Here is a 15,084-nt window from a genome sequence, read left to right on the forward strand (position 1 = left end):
ATTTAACGAATTATTGATAAAAAATAACCAACATAGTCAAATACTTTAATTGAAAATTAGGCGAAAAATTAATGCCCTTCTAAAGTGTAAAAAAAAATACGTTTTTGGATGCATGAGGCTCTATTAACTGGACGCTCGAGTCAACACGTAAAAAGTACTTCAAACATCCTATTAATCGAGTCATTTTTTATGATAGTGTAGTTTTTTATTGTCATTTTAGAGTCCTGCATAGCATCTAAGTTTGCAATTTAAAATATCACATGCAAGTACACAAGTTTACATGCTTCCAAATTTGGGCTCGCGTGAATTTAAACCTTCTCAGAGCGATAAAATAAAATAAAAATACTAGTACTACATTTTTATCCTCAAGTCACTTGCTTTAGGGTAAAACTTATGATTTGAAGGTCCTCATCATTAGGAAGCTTCTATATATTAATATTAGCAATCAACACTAAAAATATTAATCTCATAGTTAAATCAGCAAGGAAAATTTTCGATAAGTTTTATAGAAGCCAAAACATTTTGACTACGAAACTTGGGTTTTTAGAGGTACAGAAGTTTTACGTGCAGGTTGACTACATTCCACATAATCGTCGATATTAAAGAACGTCAATTGTGAGATAGTTAAGATGGGGAGTTATTTTCTTCTTTTTTCAAATGGAGTTATTTCATATTCCATAATTTTACATACTTGTTTAAGTAAGCAGCTTTATCTGAAGTGTACAAGAATTAAGAGTTCACGGGCCATTCCAGAATTAATAAGTAAATAAATACAAAATCTAACCAGAACCTTTCAGTTATCCTCACAATTAACTGAAACAAAACTATAACAGGCTTGCTATTAAAATTCTGGGAATATCAATAACGCCGAAAAAAATCAATAACATGTTTGCTATTAATATTCGTATACACAACAACCATTCAACAAGGATATATATTAAGGAAACAAAACTAAACTAAAAAGAAACTTAATACATACATTTTGCCCTTCTCAACGTGCTGCTGAGGTCTAGACCTCGTACTTCCATCTGCAGAGATAGTACACTTAGTACAGGATTCCACACGTTGGGGTTTGATTGTAGATGTTGGCAAAGTAATCCCAAATACCACGTTTCTCGTTTCAGGAAATATTTGGAGGCATCAATTTTTTGGGCATACTCGTGCATATGAGCTTTTATCCTAAGCAGCAATGCAACTCTCACTGCTCATCAGGAAAGACTTTTCAAAGCATAAGTAGTTGTATGCTGTGGCGCAGTAGCATCCACAATGACAAAAACCACAGCAAAATAACTGCTGTTGCCAACTGGAACAGCCAACAAACTGACAGTTATACCTTGACGTATTTATCAACATAGCCCTGGAAAATAAACTGTTAGTTACATTGTACTGAAGTTGCGTAATGTCTTCTAATCAGAGCATCAGCATCCTAAACAACCAAGGTTATATTATAAGAGTCTATGGAATAGCAAATTTGATAAACATAGGTAAAATTTGAAATAACAGTGATAAGCACTGTAATATTCAACTTCAAGTAGAAGGGGGGATAATCCTATTTCACACACACAAGATAGATATTAAAAAGTATACCCAGCACATTCACTTTAGTGTAGGCAAACACTTGATTCAACCCTAACCAAAAACAAGATGGGTTAGGTCAATATGTGTCAAATAACGAGTTATAGCCTACCATACCCAGCATGACCCAACATTCCCTCTTTTTTTGTTGCTTTTTGAAGAAAAAAAAGTGAAAGCTAAAGAAATTTTTTTATTAGCTTAAGTTCTTCCACATTTACATTATTCCGATCTCCAAATTTAATTTTGTATGTTTTGGTATAGCTTGTATCTTGACTGTCAGGTTACAGTGTTACACTATGTTGACCCGTTTTGACCCAATCGTTTGATGGTTCATTTCGGGTTCAACCCATTGGGTCAAGTCAATCAACAGGTATTAGCACAACCCGTTTAAACCTGGTTGGCCCGCACAGATTAAAACCCTTGGCAAAAACTAAACACATAAAAGGGTCTTTGTGAAACAGTAGAGATAAGAAGAGGTCATACCATGACTAGTTTAGTTAATTTCCTCTGTGACGAGTCAATGTAATGGTCTATTTTTGCCTTAGACTTGGGTATTTGGTGACTTTTCATAGCTCCAGAGACCTTGTCAACAGTTTTCTTGACTATGGTCTTGAACACCTCCTTGCTCATATTACCTTGGCGCCATGATGGTTTTAATAGCTCTTTTACAAAATTAGCAACTGAACTCTTGAAAAGCTTCATAGATCGGGAATCCTTACTTTTCTTTTTCTCCCCAGATGGCTTTACCTGTTCGATCTCAATCTCTCCTGCAGGGACATCTTCTCCATCACTGGAATCGCTCGGACTTCCATTCTCAACAGCACCTACCTCTGCCTCAGCAGTCTCACCAAATTCATCATTTTCTGCTGATGCGATAAATGCAATAGCTCCACCTCCTTTTTGCCTCTTGTTTACTTCAACATCTAGTGGTTCATTGGATCCACTGAGCCTTAACATACCACCCGAGCCATCCGTTACTTCAAGCTTTTGACCAGGATCAGACTTCTTAAGTGAGCTAGTAGATGGCTCTATGCTGTCGTAAAGTGGGTCATACTGGTTACCACCTGGCTGGTTGAACATTCCTCCAGCTGCACGGGCAGATGGTGGGGTAATATTCTGTGAACCAAGGCTTTCTGCATGATGGCCATCAATTGGCATATTGCTCAAACTAAATGCACCGTATTTATTACTAGGGAGCATATCTCTTCCATGTATTGAAAGATCCGAACTGAATTTCGTGGTTAGTGGCTGGTCAAATGTAGATGCATAAGGGTTGAAATGACTTGAAATTCTGGATCCAACAAAGTCAGGCAAACGAGGAGCTTGATTCTGGTCTAACGAATCAGATGAATACCTTGACATAGAGGAACTACCTCCAGGCTCAACAAGATGTCGAGAAATACCAACCGTCTGAGGACCACAGTGCGGCTGTTGCATGTAAGGGTAACTCGTAGAAGATGGAACAGAAAGTTCACCAATAGGCAGACGTTCGCCAAGGAAAGCTGGTGGTCTATTTGGTGAACCCCTAGAATAGATAGGTTGAGTCTGCAGATAAGCATGATGTTCACCACCTTGAGGAATATTGGGCAATGGGCTCGAATAGAAGTCATTCCTTGGAACTACTATATTTGGTTGAAAATGTCCCCGAGGAACATTATGTTGTCCACCAGCTGCATTTCCAGAGGAGTCGTTCACAAATGGAGGATGTGGTGGTTGTGACTGTGCTGGACGTGGTGGAAGAGAATTCCAAGAGGAACTCAGAGGTACAGCGAATGGAGACGGCTGATGAGGAAATGGGGCTTGATACAGAGGAACACTTTCCATATATGCAGAATTAAATGGTGGGGGCAAGTTGTGATTTCTGGGCATCTGCTGAGTAAATGCAGTACTTGAAGCCTGCGGAAGTGAAGAAAAGGAAGCTGATAAGGGTGCTGTCTGGAGTACAATTGACGGGCATGACTCCTTAGCAGACGCAAATTGAGGAAGCTGGACGGGTGTGACCATTGATGATGTCTGGACAGATGATGACTCCGGAACAGATGAATCAAAGTTCTCTTTAAGTTTCTCGTCCACATTTAGGAGCATCTGATCAGAGACATGATCTTCAAACTGATGAATTCCCATAGTTCCAACTGAAGAGGGAATTTCCCCAGTAGCATTACCACCAGGAAGCTTCTGCTCTTCAGCAACAATTACTGAACTCACAGTAAGTTCCATTTGATTCTCTTTCCCATAAAGCTGAGAAGTAGGTTCAGGTTCTTTCATATATCTCACTTCCATATCAGGAATACCCTGGGTTTGGGATTTATCATGATTGTGGACCGATTTCTCGAGAGTAGTACCAATATTTTCATGCGCATGAGAATCCTTTAAATCATCCAGATCCTTTAAATCGTGCATATCAGAATCCTTTGAAATAGGCGGAAGATCTTGGTGCTGATGTTTGCTCCTGTATGATCTTGATCCACCACTCTTGTCAAGTTCAGCATGGAAATATCGACATGATGCTCCATAATAACACTTGCCTCTAAGAAAGTCTTTACATTGTGGGAGATGACCTCTGTCCCTTCTCATTTTGTCACCACCAAAAGTTAACCCACGCCTAGAAGGTGACTTGCTTCTACTTCTGTGTCTCTTTGGAGAGATGCTGTAAAGTTTAAGCATTGACAATTTTAAAATCATCCAAAACTACAGTAGAAATCAAATCAACAGAAGAGATATTGGGCACAAACGTAGGAAAAAGCAAATTAAAATGAGTACCTCCGAGAACGACCCCGCCTCTCCTGTCTCGTCCGTGGACTCTTCCTCCTCCTCCTATCATAAGGAGAGCGGCTTCTGCTCCGGCTTCTTCCTCTTTTTCCACGTCTCCGCTTATACCTTGGTGAATCATCAGAATCACTGTCACTTACTCCCTCCCTAACCAATCTCCCATACTCATCAACCTTCCGCATAGGAGATTTATCCGTCGCATCGTCCCTAAGCAAATCAAAACCGTCACTATCATCAACACTCAAAATATTTTCCCTATGAGGTCCTTCATTAGCAGTATGAGTCTTCAAAGATAATCTATTTCCAACACCATTATCAAAGGAATCCTCAAATTTTACAGCACCACAAGATTCTTTATCACCTTTGGGAACAGAATTTGAAGGTTTAACTGAAGATATGGGTGATTTCCCGGTATCTGTCTTGGCAGTTATAGTAACAACTTCGCTAGGTGGAGGAACTGTCAAAGGGCCAAGATTTCCATGATAATTCTCACTAGCATTATCTAAACTATCATCCGAGACATAGCCTTGAATAAGCCTAAAAGGACTGGCAGCTTCCATGAGCTGACTGCGACTATTTTCAAGATGAACTCCCTTATCAGTGGGTGATGCACTAGGATGGATCATATCTTTCTCTATAGAAGATGATGTATGCACATTATCATCCAAGACAGGTACATTATCCCTGTTTAAACCGTTGGCCTCCTGAAAACTTGATGGAGCACGATATGGAGAATCTGCAGAGACTGAAGATATAAGAGGATACAAACACAAAGAAGGCAACTTTGCATCAAATTCAAACACTAATAATCTCATCAGCCAATCAATCAATAAGTATGCCCCAATCCAAATTAGATGGGCCGGCTATATGAATCCTATGCATCCATTACGCTCTACTAAGTTTCATTTCAATTCATTGTTAAGAGGATTCATTATAGTTAGTATTTAAAGGATTCATTACCATTAGACTATCCTTAAGCTAGCCTTTAACCTACTACAACCTCACTCCTTTACTCGGGATAGGACCACCTATCAAATCATGTCATCAGAATCAAAATAGAAAATTAAAGCTACTACAACTGCGCCTTAGTTCCAAACAGGTTAGGGTTGGCTAGATGAATCCTCACTAACCATGTTTTTTTATTTAAGCTCAACTCATCTCATCATTATACCAAAGTAAAATAAAAGTGAAAAATAAGTTATATACATGTAAATAATAGTAACAATAATATAACATTAAAAGTTTAATTTTTTACTGGAATATTAATTTACAATAAGGTCAAAATACTCCTAGAAAAGCTATCCCAAAATAAACAATTAATCAGGGATGTCTTTATCTCATATCAGCTGAAGGTGATTTCAGATTAGTGGTAGCTTCCTAACGTATTTTGAATTATAGACATTCTATTGCATACTCATGATAAATGCTCAGAGTTAGAAAAGAACTAAGCACAAAGCTAAAAGATACATGTGTCAGCTATTCTAACATGAGTCACTTCACGGACTTTTCAGGTCACACCCTCTATTGGCATAAACGTTTGCACCTTGTCTTTGTTCCTCTGGCTCCAAGGGCCCACAGCATGATGAATTTCGAAGTAGTACATCTTCGGCCAAGCTATCCTTTAACTGCTTCTCAGCCCCAAAGGAATGGATCTGTTGATCTTCATCTAGCTGGGTGATATCATCTGATAGTCCAACAGAGAAGCAAGATAGATCAGATGACCACAAACTTTCACACCCATCAATCAGAAAAATGAAGCATCTAGGCAATAAAGAAATGTGAAGGTTTCAATTAACAGGTTGCAAAGAAAACAAGAATATATTGATTTGGCAAGTGCAAAAAAGAGCTTGACAAATAACTTGATTATAGCAATCAATAACTCGAAATAAGTAGTTCAATCACCTCACATTCTTTAACTGAGATAGGAAGAATCTCACTAATATTTCTTTTTCTAAATAAACATCAGAATCATACTCAGGCTCCTTACACTGCATCGGGCACTCTAGTACGAAGACCTCTTAAACCTCCGTGTTCTTAATTTTCCTCTGTTAAAATAGGCATGAAAGATAATATTGGAGGCAACTAATAGCCATTGATTGGTGCTCCCTCCACCAGACCGATTGCAATGTAGCTTTATACATTAAAGGTATGACACTGTGTCCACTATCTGTCTTTCATAGATGTCCTTGTAATTCAGGGTTTAGACTAGCAAAAAAGAAAATAAGACTGAAGTAAACCTTACCCCAAATGAAGAGTTTACAGGTAAAAGAAAATATGCTAGAATCCTTGCCAAAAAATGCTGACCGTTCCAAAAGTTAGTTAGTTTGGTCTCTTCTGAAAGGCTATATACACTTATACATAGAAAGTTTTATGTATCTTGAAAAAAAATATGAAGGACCTATTCAGTTTATATTCTTCAATAGGGCAAAGACAACATATGGCCACGTTTCCCTCAACAAATACTGAACTCGCATTTTTTCATCTTTCTCTTGATTTTGGTACTGGGTCAAACAACTTCTATATATTGGGATAGAAGAAGCATCAAATAGCAATAAGCAATAGACAGTAGACATGTAAAGCATACAAACAGAATATAGTACACTAACCTTCCATCTCCATATCAGAATCGGCAGCGGAATGAGACGGAGCGGAGTTTCTTGAATTAATAAGTTGAACTGATGAGGCTTCTCCTGAAAATGCTAGTGATACAGGCTTAGGAGGAGAAGATGGAAGATCTGAATCCAAATTACTATTTACCGGTAAATCTTCTCCGTTAACAATCCCTCCATCGTGCTCAAACGCCCCTTCATCTTTAGCACCATTAGTATTTGCAGTGGAAGATATGAGAGGTGGTGAAGATGGTGGAAGAGGTGGATCCCCAGGAGGTGAAGGCGGCAAAGGAGGCTGAGGACCAGGAACTGCAGGTTGCACATGAGAATCATGGCTTTTCAAATGCAGGGAGGGATCAAATGGGGGAGGTGTGGACAAACCAGGGTTCTGCGAATTTGGTGGTGGTGGTGGTGGAGGAGGAGGAAGGTTATGAAGAAAAACTTGCATACTGTCTGGCGATGGCTGATGAAATGCACCTCTATAAGGCATTTGACCTAGTGATGGAGGTGGTGGAAGAATTCTAGGAGCACCCGGAGCTATTACAGGTGGAACATGATGCATACTAGGATTCCACTGTGAATGCAGCACAGGAACTTGGTGAGATTGCAGCATTGGGGAGCTTCCATGAACTTGTGCAGATGGAGGAGGAGGAGGAGGAGGAGGTAGTGCATAAAATTGACTAGAATTGCTGCCACTTGTTGGAACTGGAAAAGGTGGACTAGGGTGACGTACACCATGATGGGCATGCTGATATGTAGGAGGGCCACGCTGACCAACTTGTGGTCCTGGTGGATAACCATGTGGCAACATAGGTGGACGTGAAGCCTGAGAGGTAGAGGGAGGAGGGGGAGGAGGCCACTGCTGCAATGGAGGCCTAGACGTATTAGCATTTTGACCTATCTGAGTGGCATAGTTACCCTGACCATACATCTCAAACAGCCAGCTACCTATAGAATTAACAATTCTTGGGTGCACGATCCCACCTGGCGGTCCAAGAGAGTTCCGACGTGCAGATCACCAAATTAACTCATCCAGCAGCCCGTTTAAAGACAAACTGTAGCCTTCAATTCAAATAATTCAACAAATCTAATTCCAGCAAAGTAGCGAATAACAAATTTTCATGACCTTGCAGGCATTTACAAAGATGAAGAGAAAGAAACAAGAGGAAGAGAAGAAAGCAGAAGCCAATGCAAAAATCTGACAAGGTAATCAACTAATCTCAGCATTGATACTACACGTCCAAAGTTAAGGAATCAGACTCCAAAGGGATATGACTCCTCCAGTTTACAAGATTAAAAAGTTTTATCTTTTTTCTTTCAGCAAAGCCTATCACCACTATGTAGACTGCAAAATTTACAGTTTCAGAGACGAAGAAATAAGGCATGCAGGAATGTTCATAAAGTTGATAGCTTTCATATTTAACAAAACCACCTAAACGCACATTCTAAATAATACTTAACAGATATGAAATCTTTACCCAAATAACAACAGGATAAATTTTAACTTAATCCCTACCTAAGAAGACCTTAGGAACCAAACCCACCGCCCAACACCTTGCCCGCCCAACGCCCCCAATGCAGCAAAACGCTTCATAGTGTTAAGGAATTTCTACATCCTTCCCTCCAATTAACAAAGATTTTATAACACATAAAATCGGTATTAAGGATTTCAAACTTTCCACACAAAAATTTACTTAACAAAATACTGAATCAATCAACAGCATCTCAATCCCAAATTTGTAAGCATAAAAAGCCAAACAAAAAAAAACTAAAAAGAAGAAGAAAATAATCTCACCTTTTAAATTGCAAGCATTTTCAAATGACAGTAACAAACATACCCAGTAAAAGAACAATAAAAGCAAATAACTTAAGCACAAATATACACTTACAATGCATACTAAATGACGAATTAGTAGGTCCGAAGATGTCAATTTAAACTGATTTCGACGATCTGAATTGAAATCCAGCGAGTTTCGCATCCGAGATTTTTGAAGTCCTCTTCTGGGTTAAAACCCTAGAGAGAGAAACAGAGAGAGCGCAGTGGCTATAAAAACAAAATGAGAAAAGGAAAAGAAAAAACGGAATGAAAAAAGATTTTACCGCAATTCCGCAAAGTTAACGGTAAAGGGAAAGCGGTCGGGTGATGGATTATGGGCTTGGGTCTAAACGACTCCGTAGAGAATGTGGAGGCCCAATTTATAAGTTCTTTTTTGGAAATTTTAACTCATATAGCATGGGCATTTGCATCTATATCCGCTTTTTGGGTCACGTTTTAATTTGTGTCCACTTTGCAAAAAAAATTGTAAGCGTACCCATTTTTTTCGCGTAACTTCAACATACGGGGCTGAAGTAGCAAAGGCAATCACGCAAAACTTCAGCATTCTAGTAGACGGGCCTGAAGTAACAAAAATTGTTGAACCAAGTGTGCTGAAGTTTTTGTTTGTAATTGATGAACTTGAGCATAGTAGCTGAAGTTTTGTTCTCTATTTGCTGAAGTTTTTGTTTGTAATTGCTGAACTTAAGCATAGTAGTTAAAGTTTTGTTCTCTATTTGCTGAAGTTTTTTTGTCCTAGATTCATTAGTTTGTCATTAAGCTTTTTCAAAAACTTCAGCAGAAGATGCTGAAGTTATTTAGTTAATTTATAAAACTTCAGCACTAAATAAGCTGAAGTTTTTTTGTCCTAGATTCATTAGTTTTGTCATTAAGCTTTTTCAAAAACTTCAGCAGAAGATGCTAAAGTTATTTAGTTTATTTGTAAAAACTTCAGCACTATATAAGCTGAAGTTTTTTTGTCCCGAATTCATTAGTTTTGTCATAAAGCTTTTTCAAAAACTTCAGCAGAAGATGTTGAAGTTATTTAGTTTATTTGTAAAAACTTCAGCACTATATAAGCTGAAGTTTTGAAAAAGCTTTCTAACATATTAGATAAATAATCAGATTGCCAACAGTATCTAAATCATAAATTTTGGAAACAATAAACGTGAAAATAACAGAATTATCATGAAAAGAATTAGTAAGTGTGACCTTAAACTTCTCGTACGTGAAAATATTCACAAATTATTATCTACTAACTTACGTAATTATTTATAATTTATTTTTAAATAATTTAATAAACATACTTATTGCAATCATCCAATCAACTGAAGTTTCATAGCAGCACCAACAACAGTAGAAGAAGGAGGGGGAGGAGGAGGAGGAGGAGAAATGGGGCTTAAGTTGTTTAAAAAGTGGGTACAAGTTAAATCTTTTTTTAAAATGGGTATAGGTTAAATGGGGCGACCAAATAGGGCGCCCCGTGCAATTTTTACGATATAGCAAAGGTATACACCCTATTTATTATAAATCAGAATTATTTAAAAAAATTATTTTCTGTAGCTACTTTTTATATTTTTATAACAAAATAAGTATTTATGGTATATACTACCATTGAGGCATGAAATACGTTATTTATATTTTTCCTCTCTCTTAGACAGCTGGACATACCTATTTTTAAGGTGATTGTTGTGATTGTATTTATAAATACATGGCGCGAATACATGTGAATACATGCGCGTACAGCTAGACTGCCCTGATTTTAGGTGTTTTTTGCTACTGTATTCATGAATACATGGCGTGAATACGTGTGATTACATGCGCGTACAGCTGGACTGCCCTAATTTTTAGGCGTTTTTTGTTGTTGTATTCAATACAGCAGCGCGAATACATCGAATACACTACCATAACAACTGAATAGTAGCTATAGGAAGTAATTATGTATATGGTAGCTATAGGAAGTTAATATCCACTAAACAATAGTGGTTTCTGAAAATTCATCTTTTTTTTTTTGGATACACCAATTTATAAATTAAGAGCCTGTTTGGAAAGCCACCTTGGAAATGGATTTGGATGTAATTGGGTGTAATTGCACAGTTTGGCATATTTGTTTGGCCAAGTAATTACTTGGTCAACATGAAATTGGGTGTAATTGGAGGGGTGTAATTACACTCTCAAATTCTCAAGGGGAGGTGAGAATTGGTGGTAATTACATTGTGTAATTACAAGGTTGTTTTTTAGTTTCTTTCTTTTTTTATTTTTATTTTAGTTTATTTTGTTTATAACTTTTTATTTCTATTATTTTTGTTTTTTTAATTTTATTTTTACTTTTTTTTTTTTGAAATTTTAAAATATTTTTTTCTTTATACATTATTTATCTTTTATTTCTCTATCTTTACTTCTTGTGATTCCATGTAATTGCTTATATTTTTATTTTTTATTTTGTTATTCTATTTTTTGAAACTACACCTCCTAATATTAGAAATAATGAGGCATTAACAAACTTGGCATATAGTGAGTGATGCAATTAAAGTGAAATTTCGTTGTTGAATGTGGTTATCAACTTATCATGTTTCCTAATCTTAAGTTGCAATGAAACTTACTATTATTATGTTGGAATTTGACATATGTTAAACGATTTTATTTTTTTGAATTTTGAAAATGTGTTTATTTATGGTTCCAATTTACCTGTTTTAGTAGTACTGGCTCACATTGCATGTTGTTCATTTTTTTAGTTAGAATTGATAGATTAGTTTTGTCAAACATTTGAATAACGTTATGACATTACATTTATAAATATTTTATCAGACATAAATTCCATGATGTTCTTACAAAACTTATATTTTTAATTGTTGTAAGTATCTAAACTAAATTTTATTAATTTAAAAATATATATAAATTATTTTTACAATATTAGTTATAAATATATGATTACTAATTAATTTATATTCACATAAAAATATACATCTTAAATACCAAATATAATATAATTTATACAAATATAAATTTATAGGCATATATTTATTATATTAGCTTTTAAGTTTTGATAATTGCTAAATTTAAAAAATTACACTTGTGCAACCAAACACTAAACTTGTAATTATATTGTAATTACACTATGACAAACAAATAGGTCATCGTAATTACACAACTGTGTAATTACTAGATTGTGTAATTATACTAATTCTAATTACAGGGTGGCTTTCAAAACAGACTCTAAGAGATAGAGAAATTATGCGAAATATTGGTATTAAAACAAGAATTTGAGTTATACACATCTGTAGTGTAATGAATTGTTACACCATTAATATAATTTAACATGTTATATTATATTATATTATATTATTCACTGTTTATTTTAAGTTATCAATTACGAATTACTTATAATTATTTTTGTAGGAACTTGTGTCAAATATTTTGAAATAATGGATTTTATTAAATACGTGCATGCCTTTTGGTTTTCCTAGGTGAATGTATATGAAAATTTTGCTAGATTCATTCTTGAACTCCTAGATATATTCTTGATTTTACAACTTTGATTTGATATTTTAAAGATCATGAATTTATTCATTAACTCCTTTAAATGTTGTTTAAGAATTCGAGTCCATGAATTTTTTTTCTTTTTTCGATTTTCTTTCAAAAACGTGTTTGTCCATACAAATTTATAAGTTTTTGGAGATTTTCGAAAATGAGTTTTTCAAAAATCAAAAAAGTGATTTTGATCACCTTTTCAAGATTATCAGAAAAATGTTGTTTCTCACTTACAAAACTACAATATTTTTTTAAGTGAAATGCATGTTCAAACATAATTTTAAATTGTAAATACCATCTTTCAACTTAACTCCAAAAATTACTTTTTAAAAAGTTACATTTTTAATGTCCAAACGCCTACTAAGTATTCTCAATAGATTCTTAGCCTATAAATAGGGTTCTTTCATTTGGAAAATATAACCAAAGAGCACAAGAGAGCAATTTTCTTATTTGAAAACAAAAGAGAGACATTAGTCAGAACATGAAATATATCACAGATCCATTAATAGAAGGCAATTTTTTTAGATGTTATGTTGTTGTTGCGTAGTTGAATTTCGAAGATAATGGTATTGCTATTACTCTTTTCTCTGGTCGTGAAGAAGATTTCAACTATTTTAAAAAAACTACCCGCCTTTAAGCACGACAAGATTATTATTGTTATTCTAATAATTTTGTATAGGTTTTATATCTAACAATTAAAGATATGTTTGATATCAACTCAATTATTTGAAGTTATCTTATACATGGTTCTAAGAATTATTAGAAGATTTTGAGTTGTGCACTTTTAAATTTTTGTTAGCTTGGTTCTAATACTTTTTAAGTGACTTTTATGTAAATTTTTTACATTATTAGCGCATAAAATTCAAACTTTTAAACTACATGAAATGCGAGAAAAATCGGATATTATGAGTACGTTGGGGTTGTGGGTAGTAATCTGTTATCCAAGTCCATAGCAGTAAACTTCATTTCGTTAAAGTATGTTGTCCTAAATGACATTTTTTATTTTATGGCCTTCATTTAGCAAAAAACTAGTAAATTTTGACAAAAGATGGATAAATAATTAAGGATATAAAAGAACTCAATCTCTACTAATCAGACATATCTTTTTCATGGTTTTACCATAAACTATTACTACAATGATCACAACTGCTACAGTAAAAAAGTTTTTATGCATTAAGTTTTTTATACTAACTCGAAAGTGAAAGCAAAGATTCAGAAAAATACCTCTAATATCATAACTAAAGCCACTCCTCCATATTATTATACGATTTAAGAAAAAAAATACTGAAAATAAAAAAATTTAGAAGTAGATTTTTTAAAAGTATTTTATTGATGAAAAAATAACAATTTTTAGTAGTAGATTTTCTAAAAGTATTGTATTGATGAAAAAGCTCGTTTGAGAATTTATGCACAAACTTAACAGGGATAGGCAAGGAAGAAAGAGAGAACAATAATGAAGAGCTATAAATCCTTGGATTTATGTCTTCCTGTAAAAATTGAAATAGGAAAAGGCAAAAGAAAATGATGATAAGAAAACTTTTACATATGGAGAGGGCCGAAAATGGATTGTTATATTAGTCTTTAGTTATCATCAAATATTTGGTACTTCTGTTTCGATTGCTGGTGTTCTTCCACCTTGACTAAGGTTTTACTATTCTTAACTTCTGCTTCGGGAGGAACACAACAGCTTTCATGGTGCTGGTTCCTCATCATTCTCAGCTTCTGCTTCAACCACTATTTTCTTCTCCTTTTTTGCTTCAGTTGTGCCCACGTGATTGGTCTCTCCATTCAGCAGTAACCCCGACTTCTATCTTCTTAATAAAGTCTCGAAACTCAGCCGGCAAAAGTCTGCAAAACTCGCCTATTTAACGAATCAAATCAGTCCTCACAAATTGATAAACTTTCAATAGTGTATTACCACCAGATTGAAGCATTAAAATTATGCCAGGATAAAAAATGCAAGCAAATATATTTTAATAATTATCTACAACTACATCTTATTCAGTCTCAAGTCTCATAAAAAAAAGTTATTGTTAATAGATACAAATCTAAGCTTGATTGTCCAGGACAATCTCCAGCATTAATAAGTGGAGCACTGGTTGGGTGCACTCCTTATAGTCTCATTCTGTTAGGACCCAGTGACACTAAACACTACTGCACAGCGGAATAAAATAAATATATCAAAAAAACTCAAGAAGAAAGAGTTTGAGAGGGAGAGAGATATAGTTCCTTTAGGAATGTTTCTTAACAGGGGAGTGACAAAATAGTGAGTAGAAATACTAGTCGGGTATTTTTCGGGAAACACTTTTGTGTGCGCCACTATTTTGGGTAGAGCTCAGGAATTGTTGTACCTCCAAATTATTGGGGAAGTCTCTCTTTGTATGCCTGCTAAATGTTTTAGTGGAAGTTGGTGTCGGATTTGTGGACGTAGCCTAAACGTTTTAGGTGAACCACGTTAAATATTGTGTCATTTATTTTTGGTTTCGTTGATCATTTATTTTATTCCGCTGTGCAGTAGTGTTTAGTGCCACCGGGTCCTAACAAGTGGCATCAGAGCTTTGGTTAGAGTACTATTCATACGTACGGTACTATTCATACGTACGAGTACTATTCATCCATACGGGCACTATTCATATCCACGGTTACTATTCACCGTCGGAATTTTTTTTAGATTGCAGAAGTCTGTCAAATTCTGATCTAAATGGAGGCGAGGACAAGCAAGATGGTCAACCTGAATGGTACAAATTATCACTTATGGAGAAACAAGATGAAGGATCTCCTGTTCGT

At 35.3% G+C, this 15,084-nt stretch overlaps 1 protein-coding gene across 1 annotated transcript; it reads right to left on the reverse strand.

The window, feature by feature from the left end:
* Positions 1-839: 839 nt before the first annotated feature.
* LOC107768740 (uncharacterized) lies at positions 840-9,047 on the reverse strand. Its single transcript, XM_016587882.2, has 6 exons — positions 8,843-9,047; positions 6,951-8,015; positions 5,888-6,028; positions 4,336-5,080; positions 2,059-4,222; positions 840-1,357 (listed from the first exon to the last, which is right to left on the reverse strand). The coding sequence occupies exons 2-6, from the start codon at positions 7,882-7,884 to the stop codon at positions 1,328-1,330; spliced, it is 4,014 nt and encodes a 1,337-aa protein (XP_016443368.1). The 5' UTR covers positions 7,885-8,015; positions 8,843-9,047; the 3' UTR covers positions 840-1,327.
* Positions 9,048-15,084: the final 6,037 nt, after the last annotated feature.

The sequence above is a fragment of the Nicotiana tabacum genome, chromosome 8 (assembly GCF_000715075.1).
Source record: "Nicotiana tabacum cultivar K326 chromosome 8, ASM71507v2, whole genome shotgun sequence".
Taxonomy (NCBI): Eukaryota; Viridiplantae; Streptophyta; class Magnoliopsida; order Solanales; family Solanaceae; genus Nicotiana; species Nicotiana tabacum.